Genomic DNA, 24,673 nt, shown 5'->3' with positions numbered 1-24,673 from the left:
TAAGTGGATTCAACTGGATTGGGGCTGTGCGCTCATCTTCCCTAGGGGGATTGATGTCCACTATCCACTATGAGTAGGCACTCGAATAACACCAAAATACTTCCAGTACGCTGTCGATCCCCATATTCTCCACCAACATACAAGGGCCATCCAAGTCGAGAGCAATGACCTTGTGATGCACTGGACTGCCTGATTTCCGATCTCTATGCTCCAAACAACAAACTAATCTTGCAAGATAGTAAGTTATACGTTTTCGGAAAACTGCAGCCTGTTAGGCAACAAACCATCTGCATACGGAGCTGTATATTGCAAGTTAGCCAGGGTGTACGTGGCTCTAATGGAGCTAAATCATCATCAGTTCATGATAGAAAAGAGAAGCATTTCGATGCCAAAACCAAGACTCGTTGATGCATAGAACATTCTCTCCATCATCATTTCAATCATTATCTTTTCAAGATTCATATACTATCAAGCTCCCAGAACAACAAAAAATATATTTTATTTACAAAACACCCAGTCCGCAGAGCAATGTCTAACCTCAACCGTGTCTTACTGTTTCTCCTCTGCGCAGGCCACAATGTGCTAGCCGCGCCTCTTGCTCACCCTGGCGCCCCTCTAGCAACAGACCTCAGCTCCCAGCTCCAGCCGGATTTCAGGGTCGACGCTGCGGGGTCGGAGCGTGCTTCGGCGGTGTTCCGTCTGGCTCGCCGCGCCGGAACTAGCGACAAGGTGCCCAAGCAGCGCCAGAACACAGCAGAGAAGGAGGACGCTTCGACATCGGCGTCCGCACCAACGCCGGCCGGTCAGGTGGGCCGCAGCAAAAAAGACAAGAAGCCCACGAAACAACGGCCCTCGGCCCTCGCCGTTTGGATGAGCGGCAACAGCAGCGGCTACAAGAAATACCCGTCGCTGGCGGACGCGAGCGATGCGAGGAAGAACGGCCAGTCGCTCAAGGATCAGTTCGGTCATGGAGTCATGTCCTCGGGGAGCTACAAGCCAGGTCAGAAGCAGAAGGCGCAGTCGTTGGAACCCGTGCGAGGGAACGATGAAGAGATATTGGAGCAGCAGGGCAGAAGTGATAAGTCGGGAGGGAAGCGAAAGCAAACGCAAAGGCAAAAAGACTCGGAAGCAGCATCCTGAAGAGGCGTAGCAGGAAAGGTTGTGAAAGCAACGCGGGTTTTATCAAGAACATCAGGCTCTAGAAAGCAGCCTTCTATTGTAACTCTCGAAAAAAAAAAAAAAAAAAAATGATAAAATCTCGTGTACAGTTACTGTCAGAACTCAGAAAGGACTTGACCCCACTGACCTTCCCGGTTCCGGCCAAACAAAGCCCTCTGTCGTGGTGGATACTTTGGCTGCAGACAAACCATAAGAAGCAGGTGTTGACCTGAGCCAAGGCTAAATTTCTGCAACATACAAGGTGGAGGGGAGATTACAAAATGGGTCTGCAGATGAGCTTAACCAGTATTATACTATTACACTATGCAGCCCATCTCCATCCTGAATACCACCTCCGAATGTCACCTTTGTTCGGACTAAAGTCCGACTTGGGTTCCGTTGAACGCAGAAATGGAATACAAGATTGACTATAAATTTCGCCATCCCTCGCCTTAACCCCCCGTGAGAGAATTACAATTCTAGAGGACTCCCTTCCCGTCTGAGCCGTCGAATAGTCGCCAGCCACTACGACTGCTCAAAGATGAAGTGCATTCCCGCCGTGGCGCTCCTGGCCGTGGTCGCCTCGGCCGAGCGACCGTGGCTCAACGAGCCCGACACGGGCCTCGAGACCTTCCTGGCCGGCAGCAACTGGACGACGGGAACGCAGCCGCCGCTCCGGGACATGCGGGCGCTGCCAGACTTTGACTTTGCGGCGCGCAACACGCTCCCGGCGGCGCACTACTCCTTCTACCGCGTCGCGGCGGCCGGCGAGTGGAGCTACCGCAACAACCTCGAGGTCTGGGGCAGGGTGCGGTTCCGGCCGCGGCAGCTGAGCGACGTGACGCGCGTCAACGAGACCATGCGCACCAGCATCCTGGGCCACGAGTTCAGCGCGCCCTTCTTCGTTGCCCCGGCCGCGCGGGGCGCGTACTGCGACCCGGAACGCGCCGAGCTCAACGTGGTCGAGGCCGCCGCCGCCGAGGACATCCTGTACATCCCGTCCATGTACGCGTCAAAGTCCATCGAGGACATCGCGGCCGCCAAGGCCGGCGACGGCACCCTCAACGGCCCGCAGGTCACCTTCCAGCAGGTCTACACAAACAGGAACCTGTCGGTGACGTGGGACGTCATCTCGCGCGCGGAACGGGCCGGGTCCAAGGCCATCGTGTGGACCGTCGACGCGCCGGGCGACTCGACCCGGCACCGGGCGGCGCGCTACGACACCACCAACGCCAACTCGGTCACGTCGGCGCTGACCTGGGAGCTGCTCGACGAGATGCGCGCGCGGACGAAGCTGCCCGTCATCCTCAAGGGCATCACGACCGTCGAGGATGCGCTGACGGCCGTGGAGAAGGGCGTCGACGGCATATATCTGTCGAACCACGGCGGGCGCCAGCTCGAGTACTCGCCGTCGCCGCTCGAGATCGCCTACGAGATCAGGCGGAACGCTCCGCAGGTCTTTGACCAGGTCGAGGTCTTGGCCGACAGCGGCGTGAGGTACGGCAGCGACGTGCTCAAGCTGCTGGCTCTGGGCGTCAAGGCCGTGGGGTTGGGTCGTCCGTAAGTAATTTGGAGAGGGGGGCGAGCGCATTGATCGCTGTGGGCAGGCAGGCAGTTTTGCGACCAAAGAGAACTTAGGCCCAGAGTGGCAAACGCTGACAATTCTCAACCACATGATAGCTTCATGTATGCCAACTGCTACAAGGTTCCCGGCGTCGCAAAGGCCATGCAGATACTCAAGTCCGAGATTGTTCACGATGCCGCTCAGGCCGGTGTTGCAGACTTGAAAAAGATTAGCCCCAAGCTCGTAAGTGCATTTTTTGACATGTCAACCCGAGATTTTAATACAATCAAGGTAATCTTCGCTGACGGTCCTTTGTTCAGATCAACACGCGTGCACTGGAGGACACTGTTTTCTTGTTGGACTGAGTAAAAAGGGGGGGAAGTTCAGTCTTGTGTGAAATCTTTTGTATGGTAGCTTAGCCCTATTGTTCAAAACTAGGTAGTTGATGCGACCCAAATACCATGAATTTTGACAATAATTGCATCAAGACCTCGTTGAAAGTGCAGACAGATTACAAACCGCAGATATGCCTCCTCAACCACCTTCACGTGAGCTTCCAGACGAACAAAGGTGCACGAATCCAATCCCCATGGCCGAAAAGGGGACACGTCTTATTTCGTCCTGTTACAAGACATGGTCGTCTCGCCAATTTTTGCGTCATCAAAGGTCGACAGCAATACCTTGCGCGGAGCCCATGAACAGAGTTGTCAAACAGTGAGATAGATATACAAGCCATATACCAAAACTGGTACAGTTGCTCGGTTGCATGATGAAATCAAGTTGCCAGCTTTGAACCTGCCTACTTTTCAGGTAAACAGGTCTGCATCTACATCTACGGTTTTTGGATATCAAAGAGTGTATGTAGACAAAGTCTGAATATTAATCCTATGGATTGTGTGGAATTTTTTTCACCCAACGAGTCAATCGAAGGTCCACAGCGCCCTTGTAGAGGCAGAACGAGATGACCGAAGGAAAGTCAAGTTAACAGGTCTAGGCCTGCTGTCTTGGTGCAGGATCGGCCTGCATAAATAATAATGGAATCATATACAAGGAACTGTCAAATGAAAAAAAAAAAGACTGTGGTTGGGATATCCTCATGGTATAAGGAAAGATGCGTAGACTGCTAAATGGCTGGAAAAAAAAAGAGTGACAAGAATCTATAACAAATGAGCGTAGGGTATGGTTATATCAAACAGAGCAACGAGAACATCGTGAGAGAACCAAGGAATCTAATCATCACGCCCGTTTGCGTTGAGCGGTAGGATTTTTGACCATGGAAAACGTCACATGGCCTGGCCAGGGACCGGCTTTCGCTCGATCGACTGCTGTGCCCGGCTGTGGCCTGGTTGGCCGTTGATCGGCGTTGCTTGTTGTTGGGGCGGTGGTTGCATGGGGCTGGGCTCAATTGGGCTCTGCCGTCGCATGCTGCCGACTGGACTCGGGGGCTTGTATCCCTGAGTCTGCATGGCAACCGGGGGGCTTGCTCCCCGGTATGCGTTGACCGGTGGACCTGGTCGCTGTCCAGGTGGGCCACCGGCCCTAGGTTTGAGTGGACGCGTGGAGAGACATGTCCTTGGAACCACACCTTGCTGGGAGCGATCCAAACGGATGCAGAGCGCCTTAAGGGAAGCAAGTTAGAGAGTGACCTGTAAGACAACTTGCGCGATACAATAAAACTTACCCATCCATCGTCATACTCAAATAGTAGGCGCACAAGCGTGCCGGCCTTCAATTCCATCTCATCTTCCATAGTAGGTTTAAAGTCGAGCTGTACGCGGTGTACAGCGGATTGTGCAGGGCCACCAGCAGCAGCGATGGCGGCAGCTCCAGGTGATGCAACGGCAGCGACACCCGGCGACAGCTCGTGTGTGCTGTATTCAGTCCGGGCAGGGCTAGCTTGGTTACCGCCGGCTTCAGGTACAGGAGGTAGGGTCAGGTCGAGGGGTTGAGGTGCATCCTTGCGGATGGACTGCTTGCGAGTGAGCATTCCGGTGCCGACAAAGGATTCGTTCTGTCCGGCGGCGGGAGATACAGACGCTTGCTCCATCGTCTCGGCGTGGTTGCCAAAGGGGTTCGCCGGGTTGTTGGCGCTGTTGCCAGTGCGCGGCCTCTCCCAGGCGCTATCCGAGTTCTTGGGGTAGACGGGAGGGGCACCGCCCAGGTTCATGGGCAGAGTTGGCTGTCGGTTCAGGGGCGTCATACTCGAGCGTTGGGATTGATGGCGAGATGACCGGCGTGCGGTGGAGCTGGGGACCGCTGCGAATGCTCCCGCGAACTTTTCATCCTCCTCCCGGAGTTGCCGCCTCTCTATCTGCTGCTTGCGCTTCTTGAAGACAAAGAAGATGAGTAGGGAGAAAAGCAGCAGACCACCAATGATACCGAAAGCAATTCCCGCCTTGGCGGTTGAACTGCTAGAGTCTTCCGCCTTGCTTGCAGCGCTGGATGGTGTTGGAGTTGAACTGGGAGCTGATGGCAAGGTTGGTGTGTCCTTGGCCACGGCCAACGGGACATCGGTCCCAGAAGCGTGTGGCTGCGTGGGCGCAGGGATAGAGGGGGGCAAGGTCGAATCGTGCAACGTGGGAGTGCTACTTGCTTCGGATGCCTTGGACTCACTCGGGGCGATCAGAGGGGTGCCCTTGACCTGCTCACCGGTCTTCGTCACAACAATGCGATTTGTGGGGGTGGGTGTAGGTCTGGACGCCGACTCTGGAGCGGTCGTGACATGTGTCCTACCACCCTGCGGTTTCGGTGTGGGTTTCTCGTCATCCTCGGTCTTGGTGGTCTTCGGCGGTGGGCTAAACGCGTCCCTGACACCCTCTGTGAAATCATCCCAAGCATCTCTCAGACTCCCGCCGCGCTGGCGCTTCTCTAGCCTCGGTGCCTCATCTTCCTGGACATTCCTTTCTCGCAGCTTCTGTCGCTGATGCGACTGCATGTGTCTTCGGTGTACCATGATGAGCTGATTGTCGTCCGCGGGATCAATATCAAATATATTTGTCGTCTAAAAGTAGGTAAAAATGAGTGGCTGGTGCAGGTCCAACAGCCTACACCAATCCCTCCACTGCACACTGTACGCTGAGCGTCCGAGTATTCAATGTAATCGAGTCGTAAAAAGCTGTAACGCTTCAAATTTCGCTTGTAATAACAAGCAATTGCCAACAGGCGACGTTCGAATGACAAGTCAGTTTGCTGATATGATAATGCTGCGCCGGCCGAAAAAAAGGAATGAATGCGACGGAGCCGAGAAGCGGGCGTCAACGCCGAGTATGTGGTGGTAGAGCACCTAAGAAAGAAAAAAAGAATGTCTGTTGAATAAGCTGGTCAAAGGGAGGCGCAGCTGCAAACAAAGCACGCAAATAGAATGAATGGAACGGCGGAACAAACGAATGTCCTGCCACGAGCCTTGCGACGACGAGAGCTCGAGGGGGTGGAAGATAAGGTCGTATGTGACCGTGGAGAGTGGCAGAAAGGGCAAAGAAATTGAAAAAAAGCTGCCCTGCCTTGGGACTTGCCTTGTGCATTGTACCCAATCAATCCAGCCGGGGGGTTTTTTTTTCTTACCGGGGTGTGACCCTGAACGAAAACACTTGCCGATCTTTGGAAATGGTGGGGCCTTTCAACGTTGCTTTTCTCCAGGGCACGGCTCCTCCTGGCAAGTTCCCCCTGCCAGCCAACAAAAGACAGGGTTCATTCATGTTTGGCGGAAGGGGGAAAAGGGCTTGGAGGGCTAACATGCTGCTGTGCCTCCGCAGGACTGCTAATTTGTGACACTCACTTGACCGCAACGCATGGACGAGGGATAATGCAACCAACCCACTTGCTGCAGTCAGAGCGTGGGAGCGCCGGCAAAGTCTCCCTTCATCAGTCAATCACTGCCCAAGAAAAGAAAACCGGTACCAAATTAAGATTCACGTCTGAGTCGTTAGAAAAACTCGGTGTAGACAAATAATTGGATTTCGTCAGCCGTGTCAAAACTTTGTTGCGCTTGCCGGCAAGGCAGCAGCGACCATTGGGAACCATCCAACCGATTGTCGAAAACTACGGAACAGAGGGAATGGTGCACCAAAAGTTCGCGCTCCCAAGTCGCAAGTTGTCGTGTGGAGTTCCTTACCGAGTGTCTGGATTGGCTGGGAACTTCCTTGAACTTGTGCTGGGTCTTTGGATCCCTGGCGTATTTTTGGCCGACCGAAATAGCGGGGCGTCCAGGGACACAGCCTTTCCAATTGGCCAGCCTTTTGGACTTGCGGGGTCAGACGCGCATCGCCGAACAAGCGAAATTAGTTTTACCGTCCTCCGTACGCCCTTCCACATGGGAGGGCGGTCCAAGACAGGAGCAAAGGGATGAGGTGAGCCATTGTTGTTGTTGGTGCATGACGACTGACTACTTGGGGATCTCCCAGGCCTGTCACGCCGTCAGATATTTCTTACTGGTGAGCGATTCGGCATCATTTCTCTCGTGTCTTTTTTTTTTTTTTTTTTTTTTTTTTTGTTTTTAGGTTACATGACAAAGAAATGCAGATAGCAGGATGCACACAAATGCGAACCTCACTGGCCTTGATTTCAAATTTACAAAGCAAAATTCTATGCAAGACAAAAAGTCAAATAAACATTTGATTTAAGACTGTGTAAATCAAACACACAATTGACCCAACTGCCGAGTCAGACGGGAAAACTGGAGCAAATGTTTGTTTCGTTTCGTGCTCAATGATTTCCTAATAACAAGGGCAAATATAGAAGGTGATCGTCCCTGGTGTGAACTATCACGGCTACCATCGAAGTCGTCCCAACAACCTTCAGACGAAGTTTGGATGACTGCCATTGTGATGGCCACACTGACGCCCTTGTTTGTGCTTCTGAAACACGCCAAATACCTGGGCGAGGTGGTGTGGCTGCCGATCGTTATTAGCACTCCCCGCCCTTGCACCTGTGGGAAATCCCGCAAAAGCATAAGCTAGCGCCAAGCCCTGTAAAAAAAAAAAAAAAAAAAAGCGCAAGAGCCGATTGACTTTTTCCGGTACCGAAGATGCTATTCCGAGGGCATGATGGCTACTCGCCTACACTAGGGCCCCTTACTCATCGATCCAGAAATTCGCCCAATGAGATTTTTCCATTCCATGCTCGGAGTATCTTGGTTGTCCTGGGTTCCCAAGCGAGCGCAGGCGCCCGTGGACCACAATGACGATGAAAAAAGCTCATCGCTTAAACGTTGCAATCATCGGCAACCAGTCGCGCAAGGATGGGCCAAGGCGCTACCCGCCAATCTTTAGAGACTGGCTCACACCGGGATATACCCACGACAATGATATCACTCGAAACGCGAACTCGCGCAAGGCCGAATCGGAGATCGCGTTGCGTAGGCCCAGCCAAAACGCATGATGAGAACCAGATTATACGAACTTGCCTGCCTGGTCAAAGCATCGGATGCTTAGTGTTTAGTGCCATGTGTAGGGTGATACGAGTAGAGGTGGCGCGAGACTAGAATTGCATCACGACAAACTAGAACAAGTCTAGTTCTAGAAGCTAAAAACTTTCGGGGTATAATTCTAACAAGAAATGTATCTACAACATCCGTTGCGCCATCAATCCTGTCATTTTCCACAACACTCAGGCACTCTTCATCGCGAACTGCGGCATCACTAGGGGGCACCAGGGTTTTGACCCCGGCCGGGATGGCCTTGTGGCGGTTGTTGTTGTTGTTGTTGTTGTTGTTGTTGTTGCTGCGCTTCCCTAAGGGCTTGCTGGAACGCCGGGTTGGCATACAACGCCGCCATTGCCTGCCAGTTTGCCTGAGGTTGGCCAGCAGGAGGCGCAACAGGCGGAGGAGCATGCTGTCCCAAGGGTGGTGCTGGTTGAGGGTTCCCGCCAAATTGGTGTACCGGCGGAGGGAAAGGGGGAAATGCGAACGGCATGGCGCCGCCTCCTTGTTGAGCATGTTGCGGTGCAGAATTGAACATGATCGGTGGTGGAGGTGGCATCCACTGGTAAGGAGCTGCGGGTTGCGGCTGGGGGCCCTGTTGCTGCTGTTGGTCATAGTTTGGATAACGGTCCTGCTGCGGTTTTGAGTAGCCGTTCGCGTATCCCCCTCCGCTTCCTCCACGTCCGCCTCTGAACCCGCCTCGGTTTCCGCGACCGCGCCCGCGCCCGCGATCACGGAAGTTGTCTCGCTCCCCGCCACGATCGCTACCGGTAGCTCCTTCAAACGACGGTGGAGCACCCATACCGAAGTTTACTGGCCTGGAGAGGGGCTTGTAAGGACCGTCGTCATCGTCGTCATAGTTCAGCCCGATGTCTGCGTTCGCTACCGCCCCGTTTGATGAACTATGATGACCAGAACTCATTTCTCGGTTCTGAGCGCCTCCGCGGCCACCGCGACCACCACCACGGTTATTCTTCTTCTTCATCTTTTGCTGCCGCTTGTGTGCCTGCTCCTGTTCATCATCAGAGAACTCCTGCTCCTCCATAGGAATCTCCTCGTCATGTAGGTTGCTGGCGTCGTATCCCTTTTGTTGGCGTAGGGCTCGTGTCAAGACCACTTGTGCGTGCTGGGGCGAGTAAAACACTGGCATATCCTTGGCAAGACCCTCTTTTTCGACATCCTCGGATGTTGCAAATCGAAGGATATATATAGGACGAAGCACGGAACCGATGACATCGGCAATCGCCGCAATTATGGACCTATCAGCACGGCAAACGGCAGTCTCAATGTCCAAGACTCGTTCCTCGCCGTCGGCGCCAGATTGAATCAACACCGTATTGCCCACAATCCTGAAGACAGAGCCCAAAGGCAGGATCTCCATGTCTTCGCTTATAGTGACCTCGGGCTTCGGAGGAACCCAGTCAGGCTGTTCGTTCTTAGACCGCACTTGCCGGGCGTTACCGCCGTTCTTGCCATCACCGCCAGCATCACTGTCGGCGTCCGAGTCGTCACCATTCGCCATGAGCATACGCACTGTTTCTTCTAGACCCATAGCACCAGCCTCAGAGTCATCATCTGAGGAGTCATCTGAGCTGCTGGAGTCGCTGGAAGACTCATATGGAGATGAATCAGCTTCCCACTCTGCTGCGGTGCCCTCTTGCGCGACTGGCTCAGTGGTTGTGGTGGGCGCTTGAGCTTGTACTATTGCTTCCGTCGTCGGTCCCAGGTCCTCCAGCTTTGGTTGGGACATTGCGAGCAGCGCTGCGTCGAGAGCGTCTGTCACGTGTACTGAGTCTTCCATGCCATCGCTGCCCTCACCTGCGTGAGGGTTTGTGGTCGTATGGGTTGTGTTTTTCTCGGCAGCCGGTGCGCCTGTAGCTGGGTGAGACTGATGGCTTTGCCCGTCGTTTGCTACCGCGGAGGCCTGAATAGGAGCTGTGCCCTGTGTACTGTCGTCGACGTCCATCGAATCCTCGTTGACCGGCAGGGCCGCAGAGGTGCTTGCGTCGGCGGCGTGCTTGGACTCGGAAGGCTCAGATGAGTCCACGTGCATGGCATCTTCGCTGGATCGCTTATAACTCCCCACTTGATTTTTGGTGAAAGGCTGTTCTGCTTCGGAGCCCGTCTTGGAGGGCGCCTCGGAGGCGAAGCTGGCGACTGGAAGCGTTTCATTGGGTTTTGCTTGGCCAAGCCCCGGTATTACGAAGCCACCCGACATAATGACCGGCACCCGTCTTTGAAGGGGTGGTAGGATATGATATAATAGTACTAAAAATGTAGTGACAGAAGCGCCAGGATTCCTGAGCTGGCGCGGAAAAGGTAGGTAGTTAGGCCAGAAACTCGACGAATTCGGCTTGCAGTTGCAGGCAATTAATTGGTGGGGTCTCCCGGCAGTCCAAACTTTTGATAGAACTTTTTTTTTTCTCGTTATCGCCACGATAAGATAACGATACCCCGGATTTTTTGAGCACTAATGCCAAAGTGGTTAGCGCATCTGCAGGGCGAGACGCCGAATTATGAAGTTGAATTGAAAGCTCCAGTTGACAGTTGGCTTTGTGTTCTGCGCGCTCAACAAAATCGAGCTTCCCACCTTGACAGAAAGGCACCGAACTGCTGCAGTCACCACGATGCCTCCCACGGACGCCCCAAGGCAGCGGGAATTCATTCATCCCGATGCTGCTCATGCCAGGAAAAAGTCAGTGGTTGCCTTTGAATGCCCTAGACGATATTTGGTTGTCGAGTCGAGTTGGTCCGTCATTCCACTAGCTTGACCAGCACTGATATCATCTTCATCTTCAGGACCCCACCAAGCCCCTTCGTTCTCCAACCCATCACGGCCTTCTACTTTTTCCTTGCAGCCAACCTCATAGCCGCCGTCTTTGCTCCGATACAGGACTGCGATGAAACCTTCAACTACTGGGAGCCGACGCATTATCTCACCCATGGCTATGGGTTACAAACTTGGGAGTACTCACCCGAGTACTCCATCCGCAGTTGGCTTTACATCTCGTTGCATGCCATCGTAGCCAACATCCGTCGCATACTACCTCAGTCAACAAAGGTCCGCTCGCTCAGACTTTCGTATCGCTGAGGCTTCATTTTCCGTATCGCGCGGCTTGATAGACTTGACCCTTGCTCTAGTGCTAAATGCCCGCCAATCTTAACACAGGTCTCGGAATTTTACTTTGTTCGATACGTGTTGGCCGTCATCTGCGCCCTTGCACAGACGCTCCTATATCGATCAATCAGCCTAACAATCTCCCCGCGCACCGGGACGTGGTTCATAATGGCGCTGATTGCAAGCCCTGGGAACTTCCATGCTAGCGCCGCATATTTGCCGTCGTCCTTTGCCATGTACGCATGCATGCTCGGTGCAGCGTCTTTCATACATTGGAGAGGTGGTCTCAAGACGTCGCATGGAATCTTCTGGTTTGCAGTGGCTGGAGTCATTGGCTGGCCTTTTGCCGCTGCGTTGTGCGTGCCATTCCTTGCCGAGGAGGGTCTCTTCGCATTGTTTGGCGATGGCGAGCGCAGGTTTGATTGCTTTGTCCGCGTTGGCAGGGGTGTCGTGGCTGCTTTTCTCCTCGTGGTAAGTTGCACATTTGTCATTATTTGAGACTTTCTCTTGTCGTGTTTCGATGACTGCTAACAGATACTGATTGCCCGTCAAGGTTTTTGACACATGCATCAACACATTTTTCTACCGCAAGATGGAGGTCATTTCCTGGAATATCGTCAAGTACAACATATTTTCATCGAGTGGGGGACCAAACCTGTACGGGACTGAGCCGTGGACGTTCTACTTCAAGAATCTCGCGCTCAACTTCAACATCTGGTTTGTGCTGGCTATGCTGTCAATGCCTTTGTTCCTTATGAGGAACCTTATGGTACCATCCGGTCATGAACTCAGGTCAGGCTGGCGTACCATCGTGTTCTTGACGCCTTTCTACATGTGGCTCGGCATCTTTACGGCGCAGCCACACAAAGAGGAGCGCTTCATGTACCCGGCTTATCCTTTCTTGGCACTCAACGCAGCCGTTGCATTCCACATCATCGTCACCGCCCTAGGCAACGCCAATCCCAAGACTCTGATTGGCATGATCCCGGGAAAGCTCAAGTTGACTGTACTGTCTATTGCTGTACTGCTTGCGTTTGACGTGTCCCTGGCTCGGATCTATGGGGTTTACACGGCATATTCGGCACCTCTTTCCCTATACAAGCCACTAGGGACCGGCGTTTTGGGAGAACAGGGCCTTGGTGGTTCTGGCGACTCTGTCTGTTTCGGCAAGGAATGGTACCGATTTCCATCGTCTTTCTTCCTTCCTCGCGACATGCGTGCTAAGTTCATTCGCTCTGAGTTCCGCGGCCTTCTACCCGGAGAGTTCTCAGAAGCGAGGACAGGCTTTGGCATTTTCGGAGGTACCTGGCTTACGCCCAGCGGGATGAATGACCGCAACGAAGAAGACATGGGCAAGTATGTGGACATCAACACGTGCGCCTTTCTTGTGGATACGCAATACCCGCATCACAGCGAACCCCTACCACCCAACGAGCCCGAATACGTAGCGGACAAAGAAAATTGGGAGGTGATACAATGTATCCCGTTCTTGGATGCGGGAAATACCAGCTTCCTCGCCCGGGCGCTCTGGGTCCCTCAGCTGTCTTTTATACCAGATCACTTGCAGAGAAAGTGGGGTCGTCATTGTCTTTTGCAAAGACGGAAGGGTTCATCGGCATGAAGCAAGGAGGGAGGAGGATAGTAAGACGCCTAATCTACTCGCGCGTCTTGGCATCCGCTTACGGGATTCCTCAAGACGTATACCTTGTCAATGCCGTAGTTCTGAGAGCAATTCGACTATGTTGATTCTTTATCATTGGCCGAGTATGCGAAAAAGAAATACCAGGGACTCATGAATATTTCCGCGGCTTTTTGCACAACTTTCTCCCCTAACTGAGTATTGGCAGGTACGTAACGATGCGCCATTTTACTTACTGCATACCTAAAAGAGGTGGACAGATGGGGCCATGGTTGTCTTGGCACACGTTGGGCATGCAGTCTTTCTTTTTTCCGGCATCGTACGAGCAACTCGGGCATTATACAGGGTTCGGAAACCTGGTTCTCATACCTATCCAAGGTACGTGCATTGCGCTGGCCGCTGCAGGGCTGACGCGACGATCATCTTTAACCAATCTATGTGGAAAAAAAAAGAACCGGGTGATTGGGAACCATTATCTTTTTCGTAACTAGTCTAATCGTTATTCCCGCCCGTAATCCGAAATGTGATGTATCAGACCCGAAGGGCTAGGGCTCCATCTGCAGAAACATGTTCCTATTGGCTGATCGACTCGAAAAGAGATTGTGTCATAGGGACAGTGACGAAAGTGGCTATAGTTGTGTCTTGAGGATTCGTATAGATATGCTGCACTTCGCGCAGGAGTGTGGGATGGAATTAATTTGTCAAAGTAGCGGTCTTGATAGTGACCTCGGTAGCAAAGTCTGACAAATTTCGCGCGATATATTCTGAATCACCCCATTTGATAGTTCTTGGTCAGATACGGACACTTCATAGAACAACAAAATATTCACCAGCGATGCGACAGACATTGCCCTTGCGGAAAGTATAACTCAAACAATCGTTCACCATGTGTGTGTCCGTTGACACGAAATGGAAAGTATTTGGGTGCGGTCTAACCATGATAAATACTCGTCTAAGAAAACCCCTCTGCCATGAAACATCGAGGACAAGTAGAAGCTGTGGACTTTGCGTCCTTGCACCTCGGTGCACTAAAGGGCATCGTGACGGGCGGCGCTGCAGTTCCAGGCGATCCGGGTTACGAGGATGCCATACGGCGGTGGAGTAGACTCGCTGTTAGGCGGGCTGTGAGTTAACATCATGATCATACATTCTGTCACCTGCCACAAAAGGACTTGTACTTTCCAACTGCTAAAGCGCAGCATTACAGGGTATAGTGGTGTTCCCGACGACAGCAGGGGAGGTCAGCGAGGTCATCATCTACGCCAACGAGCACTCGATCCCGTTCACGGTGTGCTGCGGCGGACACGCCACGAGCGGCTCGTCGTCCATCGGCCTGGACGGTATGCTCATCCACCTGTGCCTAATGCAAGCCATCTCGGTCGACGCGGACGCGAAGACCGTCACTTTCGGGGGCGGCTGCCTGTGGCGGCAGGTCGACGCTGCGACCGCAGAGCACGGGCTGGCCACGCCGGGCGGCACCGTATCTCACACCGGGGTCGGGGGTCTGATCCTGGGCGGCGGGTTCGGGTGGCTGAGCGGGCGGTACGGCCTCTGCATTGACAACCTGCTCGAGGTGGAGGTCGTCCTGGGCGACGGGAGGATCGTGACGGCCAACGCGGCGTCCGAGCCGGACCTATTCTGGGCCATGCGTGGGGCGGGACAGAGTTTCGGCGTCGCGACCAGGTTCACCTCCCGACTGTACGCTCAAGGAGAGGTATGGGGCGGGCTGCTCGAGTTCCCGCACGAGCGGCTGTCGGAGATCGTTGTGGCCGCCAACGAGATGATCGACAAGGGCGATGAGGACCAATGCCTCATGGTCACGTCTACGTACGCGACCTCTAAAGACTCGGAGGGGACAGAGCGGGCCAAGGTCACGACGGTCTGCTGCTTTTACAACGGCACGGCGGAAAAGGCAGAAGGTGAAGTCTTCAAGCCGCTGCTGAGCCTGCGCCCGCACACCAACACTGCAAAACAGCTGCCGTACGCAGAGATGAACCGGGTGCTGGATGACTTTCTGAGCTACGGGTCCATGATGCGACAGGGCGGGACCAACGTCCTCCCACCTCTTCAGTCAGAGGTGCTGGCCGGCGCCGCCGACAAGCTCTTTGATTGGGTTGACGAGATGCTGAGAAAGTCAGAGGGTGGGTTCGATGCACGTGATAGCATCATCGCGTGGGAGCTGATCCCCTTCGACAAGACGGCGTCTCTGCTGGGCAGCGCGACGGCGACGGGGAACCGGGGCCGGTACTACAACGTTGGGATGGTGGTGTGCAGCAATAGCACCAGCACCAGCACCAGCAGCGGCGGGAGCGACGGCGATGCGTGGCAGGACGAAGAGATGCTGGCGCTCAAGCGAGAGCTGTCGGCCAGCATCGCCACGGCGGGGTTCAAGGCTGACATGGTGGGACACGGCGGGGTGGGCCACTACGTGAACTACGCCGAGGAGCAGCTCAGCGCCGAGGCCGGGTTTGGGGGGAACGCCAAGCGCCTGAGGGAATTGAAAACGAGATATGATCCGGACAATAGGTTTCGGAAGCTGTGGAGGCTCGATAAGAATTTGCAAGAGGCAATCTGAGGTGAACTTTTCATGGTATCAATGACAAAAGAATCTCGTGGACTCGCAGTGGAGGCAAGCTACCTTGGCTGCTTACTATTCCAACATGTACTGCAATTAATTTTTGATCGCGCTTAGCCTGCCATAATTAGCATGTGGCTTCGTTGGTTGCTTGCAGAACCCAGGGCCCTTGTCAGAACCCCACATGAACTAAACTGAGCAAATGCTGCGCAAGTTTAGGTTAGCAAGGTTAGCGTCAGCTATTTCGTACCACAAGTCTGCTTTGGTTGCCTCAGGCTTGGAATCTGCGGGGTTCGGCTGGCTGGGAGGGCTGGCTGGCTGGTTGGGCCGTGGCTTCCCAATCGTTCATTCTGTTTGAGACCGAAAACGAAATCCGTCCAAACCCATCTTCGTGTTGACAAGGAAAAAGAAATAAATCCAAACGAGAGAAATAAGAAGAAGAGATTGGAAGAACGCTACACTCGGAAAAAGCGACAAATATGATAGCTTCACGGGCACAGAGTTCACTGTTACCAGCGAGATAAGACCGCCTCACATCTGTGGTACAACATGCGTTTCTGATCAATGACGGGGGGGTTTTTTTTTTTTCGATTGATTTATTGCATGACCGCGGAGTGAGGCCGCACTGCGACAACCAACAGATTTGCGTTGCGGCAGTGCATCTTTGTTCCTGTTTTTATTTTTTTTTTTATATTTTTTTTATTCCTTCGCCCTGCAACCAAGGAAAAAAAAAGAGGCAGAAAAGCAAAAACAACATTTATCCGTTCGTTAGCTTTGACCGCAGCAACTGCAACCACAACCAATGGAGCTGAGACCGGCTCCTCTGCTCGCATTTTGACTCATTCCCTCATCCTCCAGATCTGCAGGCTCTCAGCCACAGCCTTACCTGGTCCCTGGCCTAGGCAGCAAAGGGGGCTCCGCCTGGGGAAAGTCGCTGTGTCGCATGACAGCAAGCGCCTTGCCGTACATTTCGAACAGATAACGAAGCCGTCGGCCAACTTTGGAGATGACTAGGCGAATTGGACAGGAAGCTTGAATTGGCTTGTTGTTTTTTATAAATTGACGTCCTTCGCACAACGCCCAGTCGCAAGCTCGTGTATAGCGTATTTGGGTGGTTTTTTTTTATTTATCCTTTTATTTTATCTTTACTTTTTGTCAATTTCTTCCCCAGCTTGCCATTTGTTCCATGCCCTGTAATCTCCCTCTGATTTTGTGATCTTTCTCTGAGTTGCACAGTCATTGGTCCTTGTGTGTGCTCTACTCTGGCCCCCACGATCTCGGTGAATTAATGGCGTCCGAGATTAGCAGTTGCACATTAACCAACGGCGATTCAATGCCCGAGCCGAGTTCCCCCGAGAGCCCGCGACCTATCAATTCTTGCGTCGCTACGTCTCCAACGACGATCAAGAAGCTCTGGTTTGATCCCGCAGTCATGGAGGGGTCGCTCGCGGCTAAGCCCCGCGATCAGGCAACGGCTCAGGAACAAGCGACAGCGCTTGCACAGAATCAAGCCAACCTTCTTTCTCTGTTATGCCTCATCGCCGGCTCCGTGCTGGCTTCATCAACAAACCAAGATGCTACGACAAATGACCGGCCGCTGCAGCTGGAACTAACGCCGAAAAGCTCTGCAGTGCCTGACCCTCCGGTGCTGCTGCCCGAGGATGATGTTCACTCCAGTGAAGTCTCCCCGGTGCTGATAACTAGCGGCTCAAAAGTTAGCCAGGAGGAAGCTGTTGCCAAGCCTGTACAAAAAAATGCAGAGGTCACCAAAGAAGGCTCTTCTTCCCAAACACAGTGTGATTGCTGTGCCAAGAAGCAAAGGGTCGATGAACAGGCGGCATCTGTCAAGTCTTCAGCCACTGCAATGCCGATAGCCGCTGCTGCAGATCAGACCCCAGGAAGTCAAACGGCAGCCCCCCAAGAAGCCTCCGCCAAAGAGACGGCGGTGGCAGTCATTGATGAAGTAGCCAAGGGCATCCAACAGGGATCCGAGGGAGACGGCACTTCATTGGATACGGGCAAGACCGAACCGGCTGATCAATCCGAGCCCGCTGCCCAAATCCCAACAGAGCAAACCGTCACTCTAAACGAGTTACCAAAGGAGGACCCATCCAGGACGGGCGAGATCGCTTCGGATGGCACACCCAAAAGTCCGGAGCAGGACCAGAGTTCCGACAAGTCAGCTGCTGTTGAACCTGCTGAGCAGCCAGCGAACGTGCAAAAGTCCACGGAAACCTCCGAGAATGCAACGCAAACGACTCCTGAGGCAACAATTCCAGAAACAGCAAAGGCACAAGAGGCCAAAAAAGCGGAGCCTGCGACTACTGAGGAAGCAAAAGCAACCGAGCCAGTAGCCGATTTGAAGCTGCCGGAGTGGTTCTTAGGTAACAACGTTGTGTTTTATGAAGATTTGGTCAAGCAGCCATCATCTCTCGAACTGGTAGAAATCAAGACTGGTGCAAAAGACGACCAGGTCAAACAACCCATCGCAAACAATGCGAGCAGTGATAGTGACAAGGAAACCACCAGCACATCCGATGGCTCTGCATCTGACCACACCACGGCTACTGGGCCCTCCGAAAACTCCAAAAACTCCCAACCGCAGGAGAAAACTTGCACGTGCGCGTACAAGGCCGGAGGAGAGTCCGAAGCCAGCCAGGCCCCTACATCGGAGGCAAAACCGAACCCAAGCCAATCTCAGCTTGCCAAGCCGACCTTCCAGCTGCATCGAGAGCTGTATGAAGAGGCACTGGATCTGATAACCACACCACTGCAACCGCTCACAATCAAGGAAAGGGCCGATGGCACGAGGGTGGCCCCTCCAAGGGATTGGGTGACAACGTCGACTTTTCTTTTCCAATCCCCAAAAGACGGCTCGCTCTCGTTTTTGGACGAGGTCATGCGCCAGCTGGGCCGAGATGCCGAGGCAGACATGATTACAATTGATCTTGAGGATCTCGAGGACCTCTGCCACGATTTTTGGAAGGACTCGGATGAGGTTCGAAACGTGTCTCCCATGGAGCTCACAAGCACCACCCGTCTGGTAGGCACGTTTTTTGGCTACAGTACTCCCGAGGAGAATTCCAAAAAGGCAGTTACATGCATTTTGAACGCGGCAGAGGCCAAGAGAGAGTCCATGTCCAAATCTGGGGGATCAAAGGAGAGTGCATCCTCAGCGAACAGCAACAGCGGCCCTGCCAAAATGCCTGAAGTGAATTTAGTGGCCAGTGGAGTTAAGCAGCCTCTGGAAGCAGACGCACTCATGGTAGAGATATTGCAGAACGGAGTCAAGAAGGCATTTGACTCGGCGTCCTTGATCCTGCAAGCGGCCATTGCGGAAGCATTCGCACGCACATCGACATCAGATGCGACGTCCACCAATAATAAGAATGCCCAAACACAAAGCTCGGGAACACAATCGCCAAACGGCCGGGGCCAGACAGGAAATTTGGCGAAGGCATCAGAGCCCGTAAAGGACGCAAAATCTCCAGCCAAACACAGGCCCCTCATCATTGTCTTCCGTGGCGTTGATTCCCTGGGTAAAATGACGCCGCTTCAGCGCCTGGCAAACGGCATTAACGATGCCAGACGAGACGAAGGGCGCCCCGTCATTCTCATTGGGACAGCGGTTTCCAACAGCTCTGCAGACAACAAGCCTACCGACGGCATCAGCAAAGTTTGGGAGGGGCTAGAGATTTATGAAAGCTGCATCGTCAATCTCGCCCCACGTAACACACGGCGTGCAGCTGAGGCTCTGAAGCAAAACAGCGCGCGGGCAAAGCCCAGAAACAAGTGGCGAGTGTTGCGTCGTTCGGTGCGTGTCACGTTGGATCACCACCCATCGGTGAGCACTGCTGCTCTATACCCTTCTGGTCCGCCGTCGGGCGAACAGGTTGTCAACGAAGTCGAGGACGAGGAACGGAGGCAGATGCTCGCGAATTGGGATGATAAATTGTCTGAGCGCGTTGTCAGACAGGTTTCGGCACGGGCTGTCAAGACTGGTACTGTGAATCCCGGCGACATTTTTGATGTGATGCGGCGGGTGATGAGGAACAAGGCAATCTTTGACAAGATGAACAATGCCGACGATGACGAATATGTGGGCGAAGAGGGCGATAGCGAGGAGGGTGCAGTTCAAGTTGGTGGACCTACCAAAAAGTCCAAGGTCAAGCCATTGCTGGATAGTATTGCTGCGGGCTGCTCCGACGCCGAGAAGGAGTACTTTGACTGTGTGATAGACACAGGTAAGTTCGTCGACGCAGTCTATGGCGCTTGAATGGGGCCTTGTCGCCGAGCGCGGTTGAGGAGATAAAGTGCATCGCGATCCATCTTGCTAATGAAACTGTGCTTCCGATACAGACGCTGTCTCTTCCGATGCCCAAGGCATCCACATGGATCAGAACCTTATCGACAGTCTAAAACAACTGCTTGACCTTCGTCAAACCAAGCCGTATGGAATCCTCGCCAAGGAAGCAGTTAATGGCGCAATCCTATACGGCCCTCCAGGCACCGGCAAGACCCATTTGGCACGTGTCGTGGCCGCGTCTGCCGGCACAAATCTGATCGTGGCAACGCCGGCAGATATCCAGAACATGTGGGTTGGTGAGACGGAGAAGCGAATCAAGGCTCTTTTCTCTCTCGGCGTCAAACTCGCGCCGTGCGTCATCTTCTTGGACGAGGGCGACTCGGTCTTTGGCAAGCGTAGCGGCTTGGACCACGACTGGCAGCGCAAGGCCATGAGCCAGTTTCTGATGGAGATGGATGGACTGGTCAGCCGCAAGAAGGCGCCGTTCCTCATGGTGGCCACCAACCGACCCGGAGACATCGACGACGCCGTGTGCCGCCGGCTGCCGCACTCGCTGCACATTGGCATGCCCACGGCTGCGGGCCGCCGGGCCATCTTGGACATCTACCTGAAGGATGAGAAGCTGGACCCTGCGCTGGACTTGGAGGAAGTAGCGAGCGACAGGATGACCAAGGGCTTCTCCGGGTCTGACATCCGGACCCTCTGCGTGCAGGCCGCGATGGTGGCACACAAGGAGCTGGTGGCAGAGAGGAGGAAGAAGGATGGCGATGCCGACGGAGATGTCGCCACAGGGTCCGAAAAGAGGGTTATCACGTTGGAACACTTCCGAAAGGCGCTCGAAAGAACGAGGCCATCGGTAACGCGCGAGAGTCTGATGGAGATTGAGCGTTTCACGGGCCAGAACGAGCAGGGTGATCACCAAGCCATGTATATCTGATCCCTTTGGGATCTTCCTTCTGCTATTATACGGGTCTAATTTTTTTTTCTTTTTTTTTTTTTCTTCTTTTTTTTTCCTTGGTATGTTTTGGGTTCCAGCCCTCCCTTGGTAGCGTTGTCTTTATGTTTAGCGTTAGTCTTCTCCCCTTATCAGCAGAATGCTCCAATGCCACTCAGAGTTTGCCTTGGCCTGGACTAAAGACGAAATAGTATTTGCGGAGAGATTAAGGACGCTTCAACTGTATTTTGGGAAACATGATGCAACAAAAAGTAGGAATTACAGTAGTAGTAGTAGCTGACAACAAGATATCTAAGATAGTCCAGAAGGTCCCCCTCAAAGTCGATTGGCCACAACGCTTCCCAGAAATGTGGACAAATAGCCCTCATCTATTCCTCGTCGTCATCATTGGGGGCAGGGGCCGGTGCCTTTCCTGGCGCCTGCCCACGAGCTCCCGCACCTCTGGCGCCTCTTCCTTGTGCACCTGCTCCTTTGCCCTGGGCTCCCTTGCCTTTAGCTTGACCTCCGCGCTGGCCGGCCTGCTGGCCTCGCTGGCCTCCCTGTTGGCCCGCCTTGCCTTTACCCTGGGCTCCCTTTCCCTTGCCTTGGCCTCCGCGCTGGCCTCCGGCGGGAGGGGCTCCGGGCTGGTCTGCGCGCTGGGTTCCGGGCGGGCTTCGCAGGTCCTCTACCTCGGCTTCTCCAAGCTGACCTGGACGCGGAGCTCCCTGTGCGGGCGGAGCTCCCTGTGCAGGCGGAGCTCCCTGCTGACCTCCCTTGCCCTTGCCAGTATTCTGGCCTCCTTTTCCTTTACCCTGGTTGCCCTTGCCCTTGCCTCGGCCACCATCGGCCGGGGGCGCGGGAGGCGCGCCTGGCACAGTAGGGTCCTGACGGCGGACGAGGTGCTGCTCGGCTTGCTCGGCCCAAGCGGCGAGGCCGGAGAAAGATGCGCCGGCCAAACTGCGTGCGGCTGCCGGGAGGGCGGCGGCGAGGAGGAGAGAGGTGATTGTTGGTAGATGCATTTTGAGAGGGGAATGTTGCCTTTTGCTCACTGTGTGAGTTGGTCTATTTTGTGACTGTTTGTGGAGAGCTGAGATGTGAAAAAAGTGTTGCTTTTCTAATTCTGAAGAAGATGCTCAAATTTCCAGAATGGCTGTTGTTCTTTCTTTGTTTAAAAAAAAAAAAGAAAAAGAAAAGAAAGAATGAACAAATACGGATGAGATCTAGACTAGACAGGAACAGGGCTATATATAACAAGTTCATCTACAACTTGACTGGGCTGATCTATCTTCCACTGCAAGGCGTGACAAGCACGCCTTAGGACGACCCCGTCAACTTGATCGAGTTTTGACACATTGCGACAGAAAGATTAGTCGAGAGAACCCTCCCCCGGCGAGGATGCCCACGGGCGTCGGGACACGCGTGCAGGGCGTCTCTCGCTGATACACGAGGGTCCAATGCTCTTGCGACGAAACGGAGGACGCGTTTTGTCTGACAGGGGGTTTTTTTTTTTTCTTTTTTGTTCATTATGCATGAAATTTCGGAGGAGGTTTTTTTCTGGTGTTGCAACTAGTCCGGAATGCCGATTTGAAGAAAAAGCAGGAGACGACAGAATGTAAAAATAAAAACCTGCAGCAATTCATCAAAATCAACAAATGGGACGAGCCGGGGACCGGGCACAAATGCAGTGTTCTGACGTTTGGAAGCAGCTCATGCCGCGAATCGGATTGCGTGTCTTGGCGATCAGGGTCCAAGCGACTGTGTCCAGATGACCTCATGTTGTCCAGGCTTCCGACCAAAAGAATTCCCCTTTGCGTTGGTTCTCGTTCCAGCGGCAAGCTTACTGTACGGTAGTTGGATGGAATCATGTCTCCAGCCTCAGTTTTGATTTTTCGCCACATCGGATGCGGCTAGGACTTCCCCACCACGCATATATCGCCGAATGTCTTTCGTGGCGCCTGCGACATCTTGTGGGCCGGCGACCCAAGGTGTCAAAATATGCAGTGGCTTGAGTGGCAAGTCAAGTCTGGACCCCAAGGATCCGAATTTCTGCATCAGATATCTCGAACTGCCCTGGAAATAATAATAGTGATGATTCTCCAGAAAGGTCACAAGTTGAAGGAGAAGGAGCTCATGGGTGACTTGAGCTCCGTTATGATGCCAATACAGAAGAAGATGCCTTCCATTGCTTTACAAGCGGTTCCTATTGTCCATAAAGCGGAAAACAATTGCCAGTACCTGCTTGCTTTATTGTTGTAACTTTTACTTCTATGTAGGGTGCTGTTCCTGTTGCAGTGTGATGTCTAGAGTGCCATTATAGGATCGCGAGACTGACAAAAAAAAAAAAAAAAAAAAAAAAAAAAAAAAAAAAACGACGCGGCAAATGAACGAGGACGGCGGTACTGCAGCAAATTTATATATCAATCTCGTGGATGCCAGCCATATCATGACGGGATTTGATAAGCTTTTACAACCAGTTGCTTGTTCATACTGGACTATTTTAAATCTTGCGTCTAACAAGCCAAGAGTCTGCACCAATGATACGGTTCTTGGCTGTAGAGAGCATGGCTTGTTCTAATTGTGTTGTTCGTATCATTAAACCCTGTTGATGCTGTACCCTCGGTATTTCCGACGTGTTCATAATTCCCAGCTAATAATAGCAAAGTCTTACTCATATTACTGGTACGTAAATCATTTGGCCGCATGAAAATAACTAAAATAGCCCCGGCATAATTCCAAAGTAGCAACCTAGTTTAGCAAGACAAAGCTAATCCTTGTTCGCCAAATGGACGGCAAGGATTGACAGACTTTGGCGGATGAGGCTGTGATTCCCACTGCAGCTGATTGGAATACATAAACATTAAGAGAGAATAGAAAAGTAGCCCATTAGGTTAGTTTCGCAAACAGCTATACTTTTAATACTTCATTCCAGAAAACAACCCCTCAAGAAATCTTAATTTAAAAAAAAAACTTCATTATGAAGATTTCTTCTCTTTTCACTATATCAACCGCCCTTACGTGGTTACCAACCGGCATCTTGGCCAGCAATGCTGAGTCAGACGATTCCGACTGCCACATATGGGTTAGGAATGACAAGCGTGTCCCAGTTGGGTATGGCAAAGCTGTGACGGGTCGGCCAGCTACCGTCCGAATCAACTACGGCGAACACCAGGGAGAAAAATGGACATTTAACACTCATGCGGATCAATCTCGACCACAAATTTGCAGCGCCAACATACCCAGCGGACAACCGGCCTTTCATAGCGGCTGGATGATCAAAACCTTCAAGTCGGAGCCATGGTTGACATACGCGATCAACAACAAACCTGTACCATTTGAGAATTACGGTAGAGAGGAGAAAACGAAGCCCATGGTTTATAAGATGTTTACGATTCCGCACGGCGAAATGGGCCTTCCTGGACTTTGGTTTATCCCTCTTCGGCCCCGTTCAAAGATGGTTGAAGGATCACGTCTGAGATCCCGCGCCAACAGAGTTCGTCCAATGAACCGGCGTAAATTATGAAAGTACATGGCTATACCTGGACAAAATGAGTGACAGGTTTAGGCCTACCAACTTCCCGTTCCTGAACAAGGCCCTAATCCGCCGTGGCGCTACGGAGACGAAGGATGCTTACCCGGACTCGAAGAGCACGTCGGCGGGTTCTGGTTACATTTGGTGAAGGAAGCAAAGGGAAAAACAAAGGAAAATAAAAAAAGAACAAAATACTGGCGCAGTTGGAAAAAGAGCAGAAAATACCCCATAATATTTATAATTCCTAGATATAGCTGGTCATGTTGCCATCCACTAATCAACGCTATGATATAGACCGTTTTATGTAAATGCGATTCGAGGTTTGTGCATGTTGTGAGTTTGATGTGGCGGCGCTCGGCTGGAGTGAGAGGGTGCCAACATAACTTATAAGGCAACCAGGCTTATAGTAGCTTGGTAATAAGGTTAACGTGAGC

The 24,673-nt window shown here is 52.9% G+C and overlaps 8 protein-coding genes across 8 annotated transcripts; 5 read left to right on the top strand and 3 right to left on the bottom strand.

Annotated features, from left to right (window-relative positions):
• Positions 1 to 528: 528 nt before the first annotated feature.
• PpBr36_10304 (uncharacterized protein) lies at positions 529 to 1,140 on the top strand (the record flags this gene model as incomplete). The annotated part of the gene is made up of 1 exon (XM_029897417.1): positions 529 to 1,140. One exon carries the CDS (start codon positions 529 to 531, stop codon positions 1,138 to 1,140), a length of 612 nt encoding a protein of 203 aa, XP_029744141.1.
• Positions 1,141 to 1,699: 559 nt separating this feature from the next.
• On the top strand, positions 1,700 to 3,087 carry PpBr36_10303 (uncharacterized protein; the record flags this gene model as incomplete). Its single annotated transcript, XM_029897416.1, has 3 exons — positions 1,700 to 2,718; positions 2,839 to 2,965; positions 3,043 to 3,087. The coding sequence occupies 3 exons, from the start codon at positions 1,700 to 1,702 to the stop codon at positions 3,085 to 3,087; spliced, it is 1,191 nt and encodes a 396-aa protein (XP_029744148.1).
• Positions 3,088 to 4,005: 918 nt separating this feature from the next.
• Positions 4,006 to 5,681, bottom strand: PpBr36_10302 (uncharacterized protein; the record flags this gene model as incomplete). The annotated part of the gene is made up of 2 exons (XM_029897415.1): positions 4,006 to 4,341; positions 4,404 to 5,681. Coding segments are annotated over 2 exons (1,614 nt in total), but the record flags the coding sequence as incomplete, so codon positions are not given.
• A 2,677-nt stretch (positions 5,682 to 8,358) lies between these two features.
• PpBr36_10301 (uncharacterized protein) lies at positions 8,359 to 10,356 on the bottom strand (the record flags this gene model as incomplete). The annotated part of the gene is made up of 1 exon (XM_029897414.1): positions 8,359 to 10,356. One exon carries the CDS (start codon positions 10,354 to 10,356, stop codon positions 8,359 to 8,361), a length of 1,998 nt encoding a protein of 665 aa, XP_029744146.1.
• Positions 10,357 to 10,765: 409 nt separating this feature from the next.
• Positions 10,766 to 15,470, top strand: PpBr36_10300 (uncharacterized protein; the record flags this gene model as incomplete). Its single annotated transcript, XM_029897413.1, has 5 exons — positions 10,766 to 10,833; positions 10,938 to 11,199; positions 11,308 to 11,727; positions 11,810 to 12,724; positions 14,103 to 15,470. 5 exons carry the CDS (start codon positions 10,766 to 10,768, stop codon positions 15,468 to 15,470), a joined length of 3,033 nt encoding a protein of 1,010 aa, XP_029744145.1.
• A 1,288-nt stretch (positions 15,471 to 16,758) lies between these two features.
• On the top strand, positions 16,759 to 20,713 carry PpBr36_10299 (uncharacterized protein; the record flags this gene model as incomplete). Its single annotated transcript, XM_029897412.1, has 2 exons — positions 16,759 to 19,714; positions 19,830 to 20,713. The coding sequence occupies 2 exons, from the start codon at positions 16,759 to 16,761 to the stop codon at positions 20,711 to 20,713; spliced, it is 3,840 nt and encodes a 1,279-aa protein (XP_029744418.1).
• A 386-nt stretch (positions 20,714 to 21,099) lies between these two features.
• Positions 21,100 to 21,729, bottom strand: PpBr36_10298 (uncharacterized protein; the record flags this gene model as incomplete). Its single annotated transcript, XM_029897411.1, has 1 exon — positions 21,100 to 21,729. The coding sequence occupies one exon, from the start codon at positions 21,727 to 21,729 to the stop codon at positions 21,100 to 21,102; it is 630 nt and encodes a 209-aa protein (XP_029744417.1).
• Positions 21,730 to 23,684: 1,955 nt separating this feature from the next.
• Positions 23,685 to 24,387, top strand: PpBr36_10297 (uncharacterized protein; the record flags this gene model as incomplete). The annotated part of the gene is made up of 2 exons (XM_029897410.1): positions 23,685 to 24,200; positions 24,301 to 24,387. The coding sequence occupies 2 exons, from the start codon at positions 23,685 to 23,687 to the stop codon at positions 24,385 to 24,387; spliced, it is 603 nt and encodes a 200-aa protein (XP_029744414.1).
• Positions 24,388 to 24,673: the final 286 nt, after the last annotated feature.

This window comes from Pyricularia pennisetigena (genome assembly GCF_004337985.1).
Source record: "Pyricularia pennisetigena strain Br36 chromosome 4 map unlocalized Pyricularia_pennisetigena_Br36_Scf_9, whole genome shotgun sequence".
Lineage (NCBI taxonomy): Eukaryota > Fungi > Ascomycota > Sordariomycetes > Magnaporthales > Pyriculariaceae > Pyricularia > Pyricularia pennisetigena.
Note: the sequence above shows the minus strand (reverse complement) of the source record. Positions and strands in the feature narration are given on the sequence as shown.